The sequence below is a fragment of the Bos javanicus genome, chromosome 6 (genome assembly GCF_032452875.1).
Source record: "Bos javanicus breed banteng chromosome 6, ARS-OSU_banteng_1.0, whole genome shotgun sequence".
In the NCBI taxonomy this organism is placed as follows: domain Eukaryota; kingdom Metazoa; phylum Chordata; class Mammalia; order Artiodactyla; family Bovidae; genus Bos; species Bos javanicus.
Genome location: NC_083873.1, coordinates 97538833 through 97558741, shown reverse-complemented (window position 1 = coordinate 97558741; position 19909 = coordinate 97538833). Strand labels below are relative to the sequence as shown.

Sequence of the window (19909 nt, the reverse complement as noted above, 5' to 3'; positions counted from 1 at the left end):
CCATCTTGGTGTTTGCCTCAGCAGTGTGAGTCAGGGCTTCGGCCGGAGTTCCAGCACCGTCCTAGCCCTCCAAACTGAATGACAACCAGAGAGTTCCCAGACCCATACCCCACACTAGTCATTTTTAAAAGCACATTTGAAATGTATTTCAAACACATTTTGTCATATTTGCCTCGGTATTTTGTCATTCAGTTCAGTTCAGTCGCTCAGTCGTGTCCGACTCTCTGCGACTCCATGGAGTGCAGCACGCCAGGCTTCCCTGTCCATCACCAACTTCCGGGAGCTTGCTCAAACTCAGGTCCATCGAGTTGGTGATGCCATCCAACCATCTCATCCTCTGTCATCACATTCCCCTCCTGCCTTCCATCTTTCCCAGCATCAGGGTCTTTTCCAGTGAGTCAGTTCTTCGCATCAGGTGGCCAAAGTATTGGAGTTTCAGCTTCAGCATCAGTCCTTCCAATGAATATTCAGGACTGATTTCCTTTAGGATTGATTTTGTCATTATGCCCTGACTAATATCCACACACACGTAACTAGCAAGTGTCTCCCCAATGGCCTGTGTGGAGATTTCTGGTCTAAATCTAATGGCTTCCTTTTCTGAAGATCACTTTGTGTTGAGGTGCTTGTAGTGAATTTCTCCTCTCCCCACTTCTTCCTCCTATTTCCATCCCCAAAGTAATAGAAATTTTTTCATCTCCTAATGTGGACAGAGGAGCCTGGTGGACTACAGTCACAAAAGAGTCGGACACAACTATTCGACTAAACAACAAGGAGAACTGTTGTCACTGTTAATAGACTTCTGAAAATATTCCACTGTAGCTCCTAACTGGATCCCTCAAACCATTAGGTTAAAACACTATTATCAACTAAAGTATAATCTATTAATCTGATGATAAATCGTGGGCTAAGTATAAGTATACTAAAAGCTAAATCAGAGCCAAACAATTTACGATTTCATAAATTATGGTTTATTTCTATTTTGCTTCCCAAATCCAAATGTTATCCAAGTTGTATACCACTCTTTCACCAGAGGTACTTGGAACTGAAAGTCAATTCAATGAACTAACTTCGTAGCTTGAAACTGTTAAATTCGGCAGACCTGAGAAATGCAAATTTGTGGATGGTTTCTTATTAATGGCTACTATATTGGCCAGTAATCAAGGTAGACTTTTAGCAAATAATTACCTACTGAATTGCTGTATAAATAGGATAATTCCTGAATTCCTAATCATCTTCCCTGCTAAACCTTAATGTCAAAATAAATTGCCTTAGGAAGTATTAACTGCCTTTCCTTATATTAGCTATAACATATTAACTGCAAGTGCTTTTTAAAAATCATTTGTAGACTAGGCTCTCCCAGCTTTTTGTATAAATATGAAAATATCCCTGCAGTAAGCAATTAATAAAAGGGGATTCTTAGATTAATGGCTTGAGTATGGACTAGCCTCAAGGTCACTATTAGAAGTCAGATTTGAAGTCTAAGTAACTTCATTCTCTCTTCAGATTCTCCGATGACAATTTGGTTGAAAAGAGTGGGCTTTCAAAATGAGTAATTAACATCATTTGGAAGAACTGAGCTTTCTTAATATAATCACAGTATGATTTTTAATACATACCAAACCCCCAGATCTGCTATGTTAAAATACAGATTCCATGATTTTCTTAGTGCCCTAATTTAGATGAACTATCTTTGTCCTTTGACAATGAACACCCCTAGGCAGAATCAGAGGAGAGAGGGAGTGAACTAGTAACGAAGGGATTTGTATACGTGCTTTATCTTCCTTCGCATACCCAGGGATGATTTCTGGCACAGGCACCAGCAGGTTTGTCTAGACTGATAACCATGTCTTCTTCCCCACGTTTTCTTGCCCCGTCTGTCCTAACACTGTTCTCAATTAAAGGGTGATTGAATCAGTGAATTCTCGTGCCATGGGCCGATTCTCTGCATCTGATTTGTTGTGTGCCAAGCCTCTGCAGTGCTCTCCTAAGCCAGTCTGTCCTGTGCTGACCTTGTTTTTGAAAACTCTGGGAACAACACTATTACCAGTCTATCATCTTGCATCACCCAAGTAACATGTAACACTGCTGCTCCAGTTCCTCTCTGCTTTCCCCGGGTTAGCTAGAATAAAACATCTCAATAATCAGAAACATTGCCTGCAAGTTTTCTTTTAAAAATTATCGTTTCAGAGATTTAAAAATGTACGATGGCAAGAAGTTTACTTTTGCACATTGTGGCTTTAGAGTGCTATTTCCTAGTCTGGCTGCGTGATTTCAATTTTCCAATTATAACATTTTGTTTTATTCCCAGCTCTTGTGGTAGCTGTTCTGCGCTTCATACAACTGAAACCAAAGGTTTTAAATCCGTGGCTGAATATTAGTGGCTTGGTGGCTCTCTGTCTGGCTTCCTTTGGAATGACCTTACTTGGTAATTTTCAGGTACTTCATTTGGCCTTTTTCATCTCCATCTCATGCTTCACCTATATGATTATCACAGCCAGTGAGGTATAGTCTCTATGTGGCCCATAAAATTCTCCATGGACTTTTAAAAACATTCTAACAGTGGTTCCTAATATGCACAGGTTCTCCAGCAGTCAGCCTGTCTGATCATCTAGCCTCACCTCGCTCAATCGTGTCCAACTCTTTGCAAGCCCATGGACTGCAGCATGCCAGGCTTCCCTTGTCCATACATGGGAAAGTCCTCACTGTACATTGGACATATAGCACAGCTACTGGGAAACGCAGCTACTAAAATAGCTGTGTATTTTCTACAAGGGCTTTCAAAGTACTGTATACTTTTTTATAATAAATTGTATCCGAATCTATCTTTCTAGAAAACTAATAGGACCATTGCCTTTCTATAATTAAACATTGAACATCCTTATTGGATGAAAGTTTGTGTTTCAGATTAGCAGGCTCACATGGGAGTTAGTTTGAAAATCCAGAATTTCTTTAGAATTTCTTTAGAATGTGACTTGTATAAAGATGTACTAACCCTAACTCTTCTTCCCAGAAATATAAAAGTGCCAGGTCATTTAAGGACTTTCCTGGTGGCTCAGGTGGTAAATAATCTGCCTGCAATGCAGGAGACTCAGGTTTGATCCCTAGAGGAGGGATTACTGGAGGAGGAAATGGCAACCCACTCCAGTATCCTTCCCTGGAAAATCCCATGGACAGAGGCACCTGGCTGGCTACAGTCCATGGGATCGCAAAGAAGCGTACACGACTGAGCGACTGACACACACACCCAAGGTCATTTAAGCATCATTTCCCTTGTCAGCACCAACTCTTGACTTCAGTTTTAAGTCATGGAGACCACTGCACTGTTGCAGTGGTTGTCTATTTTCCCTGCCTCCATTTCCTCCCCAGCATCCTCCAGCCTCTGCTAAATACTGCTACTAGAAACCTCCTTCTTGCAATTAAACGCTGATCCTAGACTTCTCCCTTGTCTACTGGGTGAAATCCAAATGGTGAAGGCATTCCAGACACTCAGCACTCCAGTGAGCATTTCGTAATGTTCTCACTGAAAATAGGGTAGTGGGTTTTCTAAGACTGACTCTTGCCCTGAGTCCTCAGTGCTGATAATCCATTAAATTAGTATCTCATTCCCCCGGACACCCCCTGGTACAGTATTTTTTTACTTAATGGGTCGTCTGAAGACAGGCATGCAATCTCACCAGTTCCTCTAATTATCCAAGGCCTCATTCCATATCAACCCCAATAATGAGAAAGCTGCATTCTTAGAACCTATTGCCTTAGACAATGAATTATCAGGAGAATATTTGAGAGTTTATCTGTTGAGCTCCAAAATGTTAGGGCACAGAGCATTTTTTATTGAGATTTTGGTGGGAATCTTCCTTCCACTTATGCTTCTGTGCTACAAGGGCTGGCATGTTGTAAAATGCTCAATAACTATCATTTCTTTCAACTGGGTCTTGGATGGAAGTTACTGAGTAGACATTTTGTCTTTCACTTAAGTTCCCTAAAGAATCCCATTGATGGGATTGTTTGATTGAACCACAAATATTCAAAACCATCAATGATGACACTACATGTTCCTCATAGAACATTTTCTGGAGTATCTACAGAGATTACACAGGGAACAAATAATGCAGTTGCCTATACTCATTTCATAATTTTTTTAAATTTGACCCATGTAACAAAATATACCATCTATTTTTAAAATTAGATTTAAAAAATAAATAAACAGATTATGTATAGCATGGAAAGCCAGTTTTCTAGAAGTAAAATTTGACTTGGGGAATCATTATTTTAAATGTTTTAAAAATATGTGTTTTGACCTGTGGGGTGGTGGTTTTTTTCAAAGAAGAAAAAAATCCTACTGTACTACTGTATATTTTTTAAATCAGCGGGCAGTGATTTGAGCAGTTTACATCTCTGACTTCCAACTGAAACAACCCAAATGGGTCTCCTTTAACCTATTAACTGTATGAAGGCCTTGACCAGGAATCTTCAAACACTGTTGCCTTTTAATGGGTCTCCAGATATGGCAAAAGCTCATAAGTGTATTTTTCTTACTATAATGGGAGACAAAAGGGAATTTCCCGGCAGTCCAGTAGTTAGAACTCCATGCTTCCCCTGCAGGGGTCACGGGTTCAACCCCCTTAACAATAATTGGCCATATTACAGAAAATGGACAATTCTGTAAGAATAGATGACAACCAGCATTGTTAGTTGTCCAGGCCAATGAAATCTTGACCTGCTTAGAACTGACCATGCTCAATAAGTAAATACACAGCCAGATTCTGGTCTCATTTCTTAATCTGGAGAACAGAGTTCAGGGTTTATGTCTGTAGAAACTTGACATTTCTCCTTTTATGGGTAACTTTCCTGTTTTTTTCTTTTACTTTTCTCCAAAGCTTTTATGGAAAACAAATTCAAAAACTAAATTACCACTGCTTGTTCATTCATTGGTTCATCTTAGCAAATGTTTTGAGGTTTGAGGGTACTAGTCATTTCCCTTCTTTCCCTCAGAGTTCAAACCAATGGAGAATAGACACAAAGAGCTGGTGGAGATAAAGATTGCTCTTTCTACAATCTGTTAGCCCACTCTTAGAACATCTCTTTACCTATTTCTTTCTCCTTCATGTGTTCCACTGGCCTGTATGTATTTTCTGAACGGGCCTCCACAGGTCATTATCTGTTCATCCCTTAGCTCACAAATGATGAAGAAATCCATAATGTCGGAACTTCCTTGACTTTTGGATTTGGCACGTTGACCTGCTGGATTCAGGCAGCATTGACACTCAAAGTCAACATCAAGAATGAAGGACGGAAGGTTGGAATTCCACGAGTTATTCTCTCAGCGTCTATCACTCTCTGCGTGGTCCTCTGTATCCTTTGAGTGTGAAAAGGGTCTCTGCCCGTGAGATTAAAACACAGATGACTTGTCCTTGTAGAAGATGAGAACACTGCCATTCTTAGTTACTTAGGATACTGTCAGATCATCTCAGAATGTTAGAAAAAACGAAAAGTAAAAGTAAAAACTGAAAACTCTCAGACCTCCTTTTCGTGCCAAAGAGGAGATGGAGAACTAAAAATAAAACAAGCACTGCCTGCTCAAAACTGTTTCAATCTGTAGGAATGGTGTCATGCATTCTCCTTATCACAAATGACATAAGGCTTCCTTTTGTGAAATAGACAGAATGCATAATCCAAGAGAGAATTGTGCTTTATTTCTTCCATCTTGACAATTTTTTTTCATTTGTGACTTTATCATGGCTCTGTTATTTCATTTAATTTATTAAACTGTAAAAATGAATTTCAAGAGACAAAAATACATTTCTAAACAAGTAAGCTTTTCTGGAAAAGAAATTCAAGAACTAGATTACCACGGCATGCACTGTTGTCCCAAACAAATAATTTTGAGGTTTTGATGTGCTATTTCCCTTCCTCCCTTGGAGTCTGAACCAATGACGAACAGTCACAAGGAGCCAAATGGGTGTGAAGAAATCAGCCTTTATTCCTAGTAAACCTGGAAAGGAGAATTGTGCAGGCCTCCTCTCTCACACCTTAGAATTCAACTTATCCACCCAGTAACAAGTAGAGAAATCAGGGAAAGACAGAGAACAGCACTTCACTCAGTTGAACCCCAAACAGATTGCAGAGGGACTAGTCTAGGGTGGAGAACAGTGACCCCACCTACTATAGCAGAGCCCAGTGGAAGCAGGCCGGTTCCGAGCCCACCAATCAGATCAATCATTCCTAAGTGTTCACTCCAATAGGTCCTCTGGAAACCATGGAGAAGAAGGGAATAAGGTTCCTAGATGGCAAACTGTAAACTAACACTATTACAGTCTTCATGAATAGCCAGTATTTATTGGGCACTTATAATGTGGTAGACATTATTCTAAGCAACTTTAAATGTGTCTACGTTTTTAATCCTCACTTAACAAGAATAGTAACAGAGGTTAGTTACCCAAGATCACACATGGAATGTGTCAGTTTGTTTTAAACTCAGGCTCAGTTCTTTTACTTAGAGTGGCTTTAAAATATGAAAACATTTAGTCTTCAAAGACATTCTTTAGTTAGTGGATTATTTAGGGGTGTTTATTTCTATGTCTGAATGGCAGTCTGAATGACTGCCATTCAGTCATTTTAGGGGTTTTCTGAAGTTCTATGGTCACATTAGATAGAGAACATCAAAGGACTTGAAATTCAAGTAATCTGAGAAATACTAGTAATCTGAATAAACAAGTCACAATTATTTTATGAGTAAACAGGTCAGAATTCTGCCAGTGTGAGATCTGAAGATGTATCCCTCCCCTATTAAGCAATAATAATATTGTTTTGGCAATATTTTGAACTGTCAGTCAGAAGAGTATGTGAAGGTTTTGAATTATTTTTAATTTTGAGCTTATACTAAACAATTCTGATCCATGTTATTTCTGAAGACTTGGAACCATTTCTTGGTTCCCTGATGAATGGATCCAAGTCTAGTCAGGAGAACAAAGTTTAGCTGAAGTAGTTCTCATGTACTTTTTTGCTCTCTAAAAATTACCCAAGATTTTAAGTCTAAGTTCTGAATGTAGAACTAATTCTAAGGGAACATTTCTGACTTTCTAAATAACTTTATTTAGTCCTTGACCTCTTAGCCTTTCCCTAGAGCATTGGTCCCCAACCTTTTTGGCACGAGGGACGTTTCATGGAAGACAGTTTTTCCATGGACTGGGGTGGTGGGGGAGAGGCTGATGGTTTCAGGATGTTTCTCATCAGTAGTGCCAAACCTAGATGCTTTGGACAGGCAGTTCACCATAGGGTTCATGCTCTCATGAGAATCTAACGCCTCTGCTGATCTGATAGGAGGTGGAGCTCAGGTGTAATGAGAGCAATGGGGAGCAGCTGTAAACAAAGATGACGCTTCGCTCCCTTGCCTGCCACTCACTTCTGTTGTGCAGCCCCGTTCCTAACAGGCTGTGGACCAGCAGCAGTCCATGACCTGGGGTTGCAAACTCCTGCAATCAAAAATATTGTGAACCTTTCTTCTTCCAAGCTCCTACCTTTATATATCCTGAAGTGTGTGTGTGTGTGTGTGTGTGTATACATATATGCATATACTTCATAAATATTCAGGCATAGACATATCATCTGTTCCGTTGGTTTCTTAAGTTGCCTATTTTTATTCGGGCACAAGTTTAAATGCAACACCAGGAATGAAACCAGCCTATATAATATTGTCTGAAAAACAATAATAAAAATTAGAGAGAGGAAGGAGTGCCACTTAAACATTGTTAGTAACATTGCAAAAACAAACACAGCTTATATGGATGTGGTTCACTATTTGGTAAGTACACATTGTTCCATAGTCACTTGCAGTGTCTTTTAAAAATACAACATTATTTTTCTGGCCAAAGAATTACTTTGGAATTATAAGTCTTTAGCTAGTCTCACAGTTTATTAGGTCGCCATGGAGAATAGTGGTCAAATGCATGGGCAAGGAGTCAGAGTTCTTGTGTTTGAGCCCCAGTTCCACCAGTTAATACGTGTGTTACCCATTTGGCCTCCATTTCCTTATGTTAAGGGCTTCCTTGATGGCTCAATAGGTAAAGAATCTGCCTGCAGCGCAAGAGACTTGGGTGGGAAATGGCAACCCACTGCAGTATTCTTGCCTGGAAAATTCCATGGACAAAGGAGCCTGGCAAACTACAGTCCATGGAGTCGCAGAGTCAGATGTGACTGAGCGACAGAGGGCTGCAGTCCATGGGGTCTCAAAGAGTTGGACGCAACTGAGCATGCACACGTGCCCCTGTACTCCCTAATTTTTTAATTACTTATTTTTAATTGATAATGAATTATAATTGCTTTCAACATTATGTTGGTTTCTGCCATACATCAACATGAATCAGCCATAGGTATACATATGTCCCCTCCTTCTTGAACCTCCCTCCCACCTCCCACCCCATCCCACCCCCTTGAGATTGTCACAGAGCCCCGGTTTGAGTTACCTGAGTCATACAGCAAATTCCCACTGGCTGTTTCTTTTACATACGGTGGTGTCGATGTTTCCATGCTATTCTCTCCATTCGTCCCACCCTCTCCTTCCGCTTCCCCCGCTGTGTCCACAAGTCTGTTCCCTATGTCTGCGTCTCCTCTGCTGCCCTGAAAATAGGTTCATCAGTCTGTGCTCCCCATTTTAAACAAACTGAAGATAATAGGATGTTGTGAGGATCAAGCTAGGTGCTCCATGAAAGCACCTAGAAGCATGTCTGGCACAAAGGAAGGGCTGCATGACGTGGCCTCGTATTATTTATGTAGATAGAGTTCGGCTGGCGCTGGCAAGTTCTTTGGCTCTTTCCTGTAACCTGTCTCTGCCCAGAGAAGAGCCCAGCCTTAACGTGGCTGACAGAGGTACTTTCCTTGACCACTTCTCCCCAGACTTCATCCTCATGGCGCAAGGCATCCACATGTACGCCGCCAGGGTCCAGTGGGGCCTGGTCATGTGCTTCCTGTCTTACTTTGGCACATTTGCTGTGGAGTTCCGGCATTATCGCTATGAGATCGTTTGCTCCGAATACCAGGAGAACTTCCTAAGCTTCTCAGAAAGCCTGTCTGAAGCTTCCGAATATCAAACCGACCAGGTGTAACCCTTCAGCTTTTCCTTGCTGGGCAGGTGGGTGTGGCAGCGAGGGAGGGGCCAGGACACACCCAGAGGACTTGACACACAACCTCGTGACACACCACACACACACATTCGTGGCCACATTTGCCAAATGAGCTTTTCAGGGCGAGTTATTTAACGAAAAAGCACAAGCCCTGTGTGTCGAAACACATGCTGTTACACTGAAAATATAATGCACGACAGAGCAAGAAGCTTGTGCATGATCACGTCTTTTCCCCTCTCTCCCAACACCCGCGTTCTTATTGTCCTCTTCATGTACTCCAGCCACCGTGATCACCCTACCTTGGGTAGGGCAGGCCAAATGTGACGTGGGAACAATGCCAACTCCCAACGTTGCCTTCCGATCCAAAGGGCTTGGAACCAGCTCATGAGGAAATTGTGAATCTGGCTCTTGAATGGACCGAGTATCATTTACTTGGACAGGCACTGTATAGAGATGTGACCCCTCGTAACCTGTGGACGATGTGGGATCAAGGATGGAACTTTCCCAAGAAACTCCCTTCATCGTCGTTCAGCGGTTGGCTGACCAGATTCGACACTATAAGCTGTGAGAGGGAAGTCCACCACGTGATTTGGACTTTCCTGTGACTGAGAAATATTCCCCAGTGTGAATATTTGCAGGACCAAGGTCTGCCAGGCATGGAGAGATGGGGGCAGCCAGGGTGTGGTTTCGTTTTTGCTTCTATAGTACGCTATGTTTGGTTTTTATTTTCTACTTCATGATTTGCCTTTTTTTTTTTTTCGTAAGTAACTACCATGGGTCTTTCAAGGTCTCATGGATACAGAGGATGTAGACCAAATGCAAGAACTAAACTTGTCTGGGGTTTAACCATGATAAAGCGAGGAGGGGAAGGTCACCTGTAGGCTCAATTTTATGTTTGAAGCCAAGAAAATATTCACAGAAAAGCACAAAGGTAATAAAAAGAACTTCTTCTGGACATTTGTCAAAGATAGGAGTTTTAGAGCATCTTGTTGGAGGTTCAAATAAGAGGGGAGTTTCTCAAACTTACCTATGGCTTAAATTTTGTATTGGGGTGAGGAGGTTAAGGGCTTTTCATATTCAGAATTTGTAGGAGCCAATTAGAAGGGTACCCTCCCCGCCAAAACAAATTGTTTCAGCTGGTCCCCTACAACCCAGCATGCAGTTTCCACCTGCAAAGAGTTTAGAACTCAAACTGTAGGCCTGGGCTTTACAGAGGCTGTGTTTCATAAAAATGAGCAGAATTCTAAATTCAAAATGTCTTGGAGTGGGCCAAGCTGACGCTGTGAGTGCACTTTGTTTCAAGAAATCCCCAAATTCACTTCGCAGGGACTTGAGATTTCAAGGACTATAATGTGAACAATCTTTTTTAATTCAACACAAACTCTGAGCTTCTTGAGGAGGGGGTTCAATGACTTTTCACTTCTGTATTTATCCCTACTTCTTAGCACAGTGCCTGGCACACATTAGGTGCTCAACCAACGTCTGCTGACTAGAATTCCTGGTAATTTAGAGTAGGAAAAGGGTGTATCAGAGAAAGACTCAAAGATGAATGAGAGAGAAGATGACGTTTCCTGCAAGATAGATGGAAGGAATCATGAGGTGGGGGAGGGAGAATACCTCTAACAGCCAAGTAAAATGTGAGAAAAAGAGTGTTCTCCTATTAGAAAGGCATCTTACTGTAAATAGTCCAAGGGGACATTTGTTATTTTTGAATACTGCTTTGGAGGTTTTTTTTCATTTTTATATTTTAAAAATTTTATCAAGGAACAAAGATTTATGAAGTTTTCTTTTACTCTACACAATCCAAGTTAAATAGCTTTTGGTGATGCACTGTACACTTTTTAAGAGTATATCTAATAGCACATTTTAACAGAATCAAGCAATGACTGGCATTATTCATTGAGATCTGATCGCTAAATAAAATTCTTTTATGCAGAATTGTGATTTTTTTTTTTTTTTGGCCTCTTCAAAGAACATTTCTTCTCTAATACTTAAACATAGGTAAACCCAATGAGACATTATGTTGAAAATGAACTTCAGTGTTACACGGATAGCATATTTCTAGGGTGTTTGGGAACACTAACAACCAAGTCTCTGATTCTCTAGACACCAACTGGGTGTCCTACGATTCAGTTCAATTCTGACACTACCCAACGTTACTGCCAGACTCCACCAGCTTAAAGGCTCAGTCCCACAAAACTGCCCTCACTTCCTATGCTGGTCACAAGCATCAGGTCCCCAGATTACCTTAGGTTCAACCTGGTCATAAAATTGGAGGGTTCCCGCAACTCCCTACCCCTCCCTTCAGTGGTTTCCTGAGAACAGCTCACAGAACTTGGGAAGACAGTTTACTTCAGTTTGCTGGTTTATCATAAAAGATATCGCTTGGGTTTTCCTGGTGGCACTGTGGATAGGAATCTGCCTACGAATGCAGGGGACAGAAGTTCGATCCTACGTCCAGGAAGATTCCATATGCCTCGGAGCAACTAAGCCTGTATGCCACAACTACTGAGCCCGTGTGCTGCAACTGCTGAAGCCTGTGTGCCTGGAGCCTGTGCTCTGCAACACGGGAAGCCACTGCGATGAGAAGCCCGTGCATCACGACGACAGTAAATCCCAGTCTCCTAGGTGCAGCAACAAAGACCCAGTGCTACCAAAGATAAATAAATCAATTTCTTAAGAAAAGCTATAGCTTCAGAACAGCCAAGTGGATGAAATGCACGGACAAGGAAATCAAGGGACGCAGGGGCACGCCATCCTCCCAGGGTTCAGTGTGCTCAGCAACACAGAGCTCTCTGAATCCCAACTGCTGAAGAGGGTATAGACCTTCCCCTCCAGCCCCCTCCCCCACCCCTGCCTGGAGGTCCGGCAGGAGATCTGGCCACTTGGTCTTCATGGTGACCAGCTTCACCCTGAGGCCATCTAGAGGCCCCACCCATAGTGATCTCATGAGCATAAACTCAAGTGTGATCAAAGGGGCTCATTGTGAAAAACAAAAGCTCGCCCTATCACTTGGAAAATTCCAAGAGTTTTAGGAGCTTTTGGCAGGAACCAAAGACAAAGACCAAATAAAATTTTGTATCAGAGCACACAGACCCATGAAGATCCAGATGACAGAACCTCCTAGGAGTTAAGGACCACAGTATTCATCTAGGAGGACAAGACCAGGGAGCCTGCATTTGGAGTGAGCATTCTTGAGCTAACGCAGACGACCCAGAGAACACAATAGGAGATACGCTGCACTGCGTTTCTGGTAGTCCAGCTAAGGCTCTTGAAAAGTGCCCTTCCTGGTTAGGAGAGAAATATTTCAAAAACAACATTCGAGGTTCAATAGTTTTTGATTTAATGGAGAACTGACAGTGAGGTCAAGTTGTGTTACCTGTGTTATTTATTGGATTTTCTTTGCACATGGTATGGAAAAGCAGAACTTGCATATCCTGAAATTTGCATTTTGCTGGTTATCGTGGAGACTGGTACATCACTGCTTATTTTTGTCCTTAGGCACTGTGTCAGGATGAATTAGGTTTTTGCCTTCCCAAAATAAAACTAACGAAACTAAAGTTTATTTTTCATACTAGCTGTCTATCCTGGATGAGCAAGGAGGCTCTGCTCATCATTATGACTCAAATACTGGCTGATAGAAGTTTCATCTTTTTTTTTCCCCTAGCCACAACCACAGACCATGTGGGATCTTAGTTTCTCGACCAGGGATCGAACTCAAGCCCTCCTGCTGTGGAATCGTAGAGCCCTAACCACTGGGCTGCCAGGGAACCTCTAAGTCTTCATCTTAACACTTGTTTCCATAGCTGCTGACAGCCAAGAAGATGTGGGAGACTGCTCAGTGGTCTTAAAACCACTATGAAAGGACAAACATCACTTAGCTTACATTTCACTGGTGAGGGCAAATCACCATAGCCAAGGGTGGCTCTCTGGCCATGTGCCCAGAGTGGGAGAAGCCTTTGTCAACAACCTTGTGACTTACTGCCACGATTCATATTTAGGTTTTTTTACGGGGGTTGGAGGTGGAATGTTATTGATTTACTTTTATTGAAATCTAATTGATTCACATTAAGTTTTAAAGACTTTTTGAGTTACTGTCCTTCCTTTGAAATGGGAGAATTGTTAGAGAACTCATCAACAGGGACTTCCCTAGTGGTCTAATGGCTAAGACTCCACGCTCCCAATGCAGGGGGCCCGGGTTTGATTCCTGGTCAGGGAACAAGATGCCACACACTGCCACTGAGAGTTTGCATGCCACAACTAAAGATCCCACATGCCATAACCAAGATGAGAGATCTTGCAGGCCGCAACTAAGACACCATGCAGCCAAAAAAAAAAAAAAAAAAGAAACTCATCATCATCCAGAAATGGAGAAAGGAGGCGAACTGTGGGGTTGGGTTAAACACCTAATTACAAGTGTGAAGAACCATCTAAACAGCAGCTAAATGACAGAAGTGCAATTCCACCAAGTCTAAGGACTCTCAGCCACATTTAAAATGTGTCATGTCCTCCAAAGTAGTGGGAAGTTTGGAGAAAGAGAATTCCACATATGAAACAAGTTGATTTTCACATGGTATAGTAAAGCAAAACTTGCATATCCTGAAATTTGTAATTTGCTAGTTATCGTGGTGACGATGACTAGTTCTCTATCTGTTCAGATTCCCTATTAACATTCCTCAAAGTGAGGGTTCCAAGAAACAGCAAACATCCATATCTGAAGCGCAAGGGAAGGTGAGTGAGAAGGTTAGGTCCATCACTGGAAAAGCAAAGATCTTTTCATTAGCATAAATATTCTTTTATTTCTCCTATCTTAAAAAGTAAACAAGGACTTCCCTGGTGGTCCAGTGGTTAAGAATCCACCTGCCAATGTAGGGAATATGAGTTCGATCCCTGGTCCGGGAAGATCCCACATGCTGCGGAGCAACTGAGCCCATGCACTGCAACTACTGAGCCACTGTGCCCTAGAGCCACGCTCTGCAGCAAGAGAAGCCACCAAAGCGAGAAGGCCGTGCACTGAAACCAGAGGAGCCCGGATGGCTGCAACTAGAGAAAGCCCCCAGGCAGCAATGAAGACCCACTCAGTCATAAATACATAAATAAATTTTAAAGCGAACAAAAGAACAAGAAGTCCATATTTGCTGTTCCCAGCCCCTCTCCCACTTCTTTTTTAAAAAAATGTATTGAAATACAGTTGATTTACAATGTTGTGTTAATTTCTGCTGTACAGCAAAGTGACTCAGTTATCCATATATATATATATATTTTTTCATATTCTTTTCCATTACGGTTTATCACAGGATACTGAATATAGTTCCCTGTGTTACACAGTAGGACCAGTTCTTTGCTGAACCCACTCGTTGCTTGTACCACTTCACTGGACCTGCTTTCCTCAAGTTCTCCTTGTCATGTTGTAGACACAGTTCATTCTTTTAATATTTTACATAGCTTCACAACTGGATCACCCACACTTTCTTTATGTGGCTTCCAGAACATCACACTCTTAGTCTCCTTCCTGTTCCTGTCCACTCCTCAGTCTCCTTTCCTGGGCCGCCTTCTCCCAGACATCCTAACGTTGGATGACCATCCTAACACTGGTTCCGTGGCTCGGGCCTCGGAACTGTTCCTTCTCGTCTATGCTCCTGCTCTTGGTGACTTCGTCCAGTCTTCTAGTTTGAACTGTTGCCATCTACTGACCTCTCGCAGCTTCTCCAGCCCAGACCTTTATCCTAAATGCCAGGCCTATATATTCAACTACCTCTGTGGCATCTCCCCTCAAGGGCACCTCAAGTTTAACAGTCCTGATCTGATCCCTTTAAAGTCATTCCTCCAGGCATGTTCCCGTATTAGTTAAAGACAACTCATCTTCGAGTTGCCAGACTGAAACCTTGAAGTCATTCTTATCTCTTCCTTCTCTCACACCCATATCTGTCAGCAAATTCATTCTGCTTTATCTCCAAATTATAGTAGAGTTTATCCCCTGCTACTATCTGATCCAAACCACTTCCATCTCTCCTGGATTTTTATAATAGCCTACAAAAACTAGTTTCTCTGCCTTTTCATTTGCTCCCTTCAGACTGTCCTCAACACAGCATTCAAAACGATCTTAGATCATCACACTCCACTTAAAATCCTCCAGTGGCTTCTCTTTTACTTAGACTAAAAGCCCAATTCACTGAAATGCCCTACAAAGGCCAATAGGACCTGCCTTCTCACCTTAAAAAAAAAAATTTTTGGCTGCAAGCCAGGTCTTCGTTGCAGCACCTGAGATCTTTATTGCCACATGAGGCATTAGTTATGGGGTGTAAGATCCAATTCCCTGACCAGGGATGGAACCCAGGCCCCCTGCATTGGGAGCATGAAGTCTTAACTGCTAGACCACCAGGGAAGTCCTTGCCTCTCTACTTTTCATTCTCTCTGATCTAGTCCCTCTGACTCCATATGTTCCCCTAAGAGCCAGGCATGCTCTGACCTCAGGACCTTTGCATTTGTTAAGACCTCTGACTTGACCGTCTTCCCTCACCTTCTTCACCTCCTCAAGTGTTACTTTCTCACTGGGGCCTCTGTGGCCTCTAGAATTCACCGCCTTCGAGTCCATTCCAGCTCCTCAAGTGTTACTTTCTCACTGGGGCCTCTCTGGCCTCTAGAATTCACCACCTCTGACTTGACCGTCTTCCCTCACCTTCTTCACCTCCTCAAGTGTTACTTTCTCACTGGGGCCTCTGTGGCCTCTAGGATTCACCGCCTTCGAGTCCATTCCAGCTCCTCAAGTGTTACTTTCTCACTGGGGCCTCTCTGGCCTCTAGGATTCACCGCCTCTGACTTGACCGTCTTCCCCCACCTTCTTCACCTCCTCAAGTGTTACTTTCTCACTGGGGCCCCTCTGGCCTCTAGAATTCACCCCCTTCGAGTCCATTCCAGCTCCTCAAGGGTTACTTTCTCACTGGGGCCCCTCTGGCCTCTAGGATTCACCGCCTTCGAGTCCATTCCAGCACCGTCACTCTTTTCAGCTTTATTTTGCTCCACAGCATTTTTTAAAAAACATGGTCCTATAATTATGAAAATGTTTATATGCATAACACTAACACATTTTACTTATCTTATTAGTGTATCCTCTCTACCCTACAAGGCAAGCCCCGTGAGGGCAGGGATTTTTGCCTGTCACATACCTGGTTCCTAGAACAGTGCCTGGCACACAGTTAAGTGCTTAGCAAGTATTTTTTAAGTAAGTGGCTGTTAGCGACAACTCTGCCCCCTCCTTTAGTTTTATTTTCATTCTTCTTTTTCTTTTTTTAATATTTAGTCTTGTAAATATGAGCTACTCAGTGTTCACTTAGGAAACAATGGTAACAGGGTCAGATTTCAGAGGATGCAACTGTTCCTCCATTTCTCATAGCAAACAGCTTTCCTGTGTCTTAAGGAGGAAATTCCAGATTATAAAAAGGGTTATTTCTTATGATGTCTGCAGCAAGTAGGACACATTAAATACTCAGGTTCTAATTAGGACCTGAAGTAATCTTCATGCAAGCTCTGTGTCAGAACCTGATTTTCTCTTTTAGAGCTTCAAAAATAAAATCACTATTTTTGGATAACTGGGTACTTACCTGAAGAAAATTGCATCTATTTCATGGCTTTAAGACAGGAAGCTGAGATGAGCCTGCAAGTCATACTCAGATTAAAAAAAAAATTTTATTCCCCCCCACCACACACACTGTATGGCATGTGGGATTTTAATTCCCTTGACAGGGATTGAACCCAAAATCCCTTCATTGGAAGAATGGAGTCTTAACCACTGGACTGCCAGGGAAGTCCCATACTCAGATTTTTTAAATGTAGCTCGTCAAAAACTCTCCTTACAGATACTGTTTGGGTCAAGATAAAGAAAAGGGTATAAGCTAGAACTAAGAGATTTATTTAACAGTCAACACCTAACACCTCTAGATGTCTGTAAACCAAGTTTAGATCTGTAGCCAAGGTCATTCAGAGAGGCTGGAGAAAAAGCGCTTGGATTAAACACAGGAACCAAGTAGATCCAGGGATTAGAAGCACTCCAGAGATTTCCCCAGTAGTCTAGTTACGGCTCCAAGCTTCTACTGCATGGGGTCCAGTTTCTATCCCTGGTCAAGGGGCTAAAATCCCACAAGTCACAGGGTGCAACAAAAATAAATAAATGTTTGTCTTTAACTTAACTTAAAAAGAAGTACTCCAGAGACTACCCACTGATTTGCTTCTCAAATAGCCCTGGAGGCGCTTTCTCAAAATACAGCAGACTTCCACATACTGTCTATTAGTATTATCATCACTTGCCCCTGGAAAGCTTTAAAGCCTACCCTTTTCTAGCATGAAACCTGAAAGCCTGATGCCTATTATTACTGGGTGTCTATTTCCATCTCATTGCATTGTATTCTGTAGGTAACAATGAACTCCTGGAATTTCAAGCACAGACTGTTACGAATGGAAAGAACAAATTTGTGAGGCGCTATGAAAAAGACAGCGGGTGTGATTTGTTACTCCAGGAGGGTGAAGTGTTACTCGCTCAGTTGTGTCCAACTCTTTGTGGCCCCACCAGGCTCCTCTGTCCATGGGATTCTCCAGGCAAGAATACTGGACTGGGTTGCCATTCCCTTCTCCAGGGGATCTTCCTGACCCAGGGATTAAACCCGGGTCTCCTGCATTGCAGGCAGATTATTTATCATCTGAACCACCAGGAAAGCCCCAGGAGGGTAAAAGGAAAGGAAAAAATAAAGACATTCTGAGGTTTCAAGCCTGGATGATTGGGGAGGTGGGGACACTGCGAAAATGGAGGAAGACAAGAGAGGCCGCTGTTTGGAGGGAGGAAAAGGAATCTGTGTTATAATCCTGCTGGTCATCCCCTTCCCCCAACCTCCCCAATCTCCTACACTTTTGAACACGGGCCCTTTAAATCCATCTGCACAGAAAGGGACAAGTTGTCTGTCCACTGCTTGATACCCTATGACTCACTTGGTGAATTTCCAGTTACTGTGGCTGCCTAGCAAATTACCGCAAAATGTAGTGGCATAAAAACAACTGTGTATTATGCTCACAGATTCTGCGGGTCAGACAGGGCACAGCAGGGACAGCTCATTTCTGCTCCATGAGGTCTGAGGTCTCAGCTGGAAGCCTTGAGGGCTGAAGGCTCAAAGCCTCTGAAGGCTGGTTTATTCATATGTCTGCAGATTGAGGCTGGCTGTCAGCCTGGGACCTTTTTTTGAAAATATTTACTTGGTTGAACTGGGTCTTAGTTTATTTATTATTATTTATTTGGGCTTCCCTGTTGGCTCAGAAGGTAAAGAATCTGCTTACAACTTGGGAGACCCAGCTTTGATCCCTGGGTTGGAAACATCCCCTGGAGAAGGCAATAGCAACCCACTCTGGTATTCTTGCCTGGAGAATCCCATGGACACAGGAGCCTGGTGGGCTATAGTTCATGGGGTCACAAAGAGTGACTAACACTTTCACTTTATTTGACATGAAGGCTCTTTAGTTGTGGCATGTGAATTCTTAGTTGCAGCATATGGGATCTAGTTCCCTGACCAGGGATTGAACCCAGGTCCCCTGTATTGAGAGCTTCGAGTCTTAGCTGCTTGACCACCAGGGCAGTCCCAGCTTTGGGGCCTCCTTTCCTCTCCCCGGGAGCCTCTCCACCTGGGCTAATTTGGGCTCTCACAGCATGGTGGCTGGTTCCCCAAGGCAAGTGTCCAACCCCTAGCTCCTGAAGAAAAGGCTATAGAAGCTGTATTCTTCTCACAGTCTAGCCTGGAAAGTCCGAGTGTCACCTCTGTGGGCCTCTTTCGGTTGGAGCTGTCATACACTCCCGCCCAGACTCAAGGAGGGAACAAAGGTCGCCACCCTCTTAGTGGGAGGAGTGTCAACATTATATTGTTGAAGAGCACGGTGGGATGACAGCAGTGAAAATGGAGGAGTAAGGGAAGGCTTCCTGGAGCAACAAAATAGTGTGTCTGACTCCAGACCAGACGGTTGTGTGTTTAAATCACGTTGGGGTCAAAGTGTTATTTTTGGTATGACAGTATGGGGCTTCCATGATGGTTCACATGGTAAAGAATCTACCTGCAATGTGGGAAGATGCAGGTCCGATCCCTGGGTCAGGAAGATACCCCAGAAAAGGGCATGGCAACCCCCTCCAGTATTCTTGCCTGGAGAATCCCATGGTCAGGGGAGCCTAGCGGGCTACAGTCCATGGGGTCATAAAGAGTCAGACATGACTGAGCAACTAACACACAAGGAACCTCAAGTCTTTCCCTCCAAGGGATTTCCCTGGTGGTCCAGTGGCTAAGATTCCAAGCTTGCAGTGCAGGGGTCCCAGGTTCGATCCCTCCTCAGAGATCTAGATCCCTCATGCTGCAACTAAGAATTCATGTGCCGCAACTAAGAATTCACATGCCGCACCTAACACCCAGTGCAGCCAAATAAACACATTAATTAATTACAAAACAAGTCCTTCCCTCCAAGGAAGCACAAATAGACTGGCAAAACCTGTCAGAATCGACTTTTTCAAAATCCTGGAAAGTAAGTAAAAGTTTGCAGCAGCCCAGAGGGAAAGGCGTAAGGCAAGAACAGCTGAGTCTCAGTAAAAACAGAGAGCGTGGTGGTGTCTTAACTCTCTTTGGTCCCAGCCCTGCTCCCAGGCTCAAGGGTGGCCTTGACAGTAACAGCCTGTATTTCTGGTACAGGTAAGAGCAGAAAAATGGACCCCATTTGTTGAGAATTGTGGCTGTTTGCTTTGAGCTATGTGTTAGTTCAAGCAGCAGTTT

General features: G+C 43.0%; 1 protein-coding gene and 1 long non-coding RNA gene across 4 annotated transcripts in view; both read left to right on the top strand.

The window, feature by feature from the left end:
- TMEM150C (transmembrane protein 150C) overlaps nt 1–11057 on the top strand; it is a 112113-nt gene extending 101056 nt beyond the window's left edge. For 2 of the 3 annotated variants that reach the window (XM_061420603.1, XM_061420605.1), the window contains exons 6-8: nt 2309–2436; nt 5174–5351; nt 8893–11057. In XM_061420603.1, coding sequence (XP_061276587.1) covers nt 2309–2436; nt 5174–5351; nt 8893–9101 — 515 coding nt within the window. In that variant the 3' untranslated portion in view covers nt 9102–11057. The remainder of the gene's footprint in view (nt 1–2308; nt 2437–5173; nt 5352–8892) is intronic. The other variant, XM_061420604.1, reaches the window with a different exon arrangement.
- Nucleotides 1–19909, top strand: part of LOC133249781 (uncharacterized) — a 419931-nt gene that overhangs the window by 131932 nt on the left and 268090 nt on the right. The window lies entirely within an intron of this gene.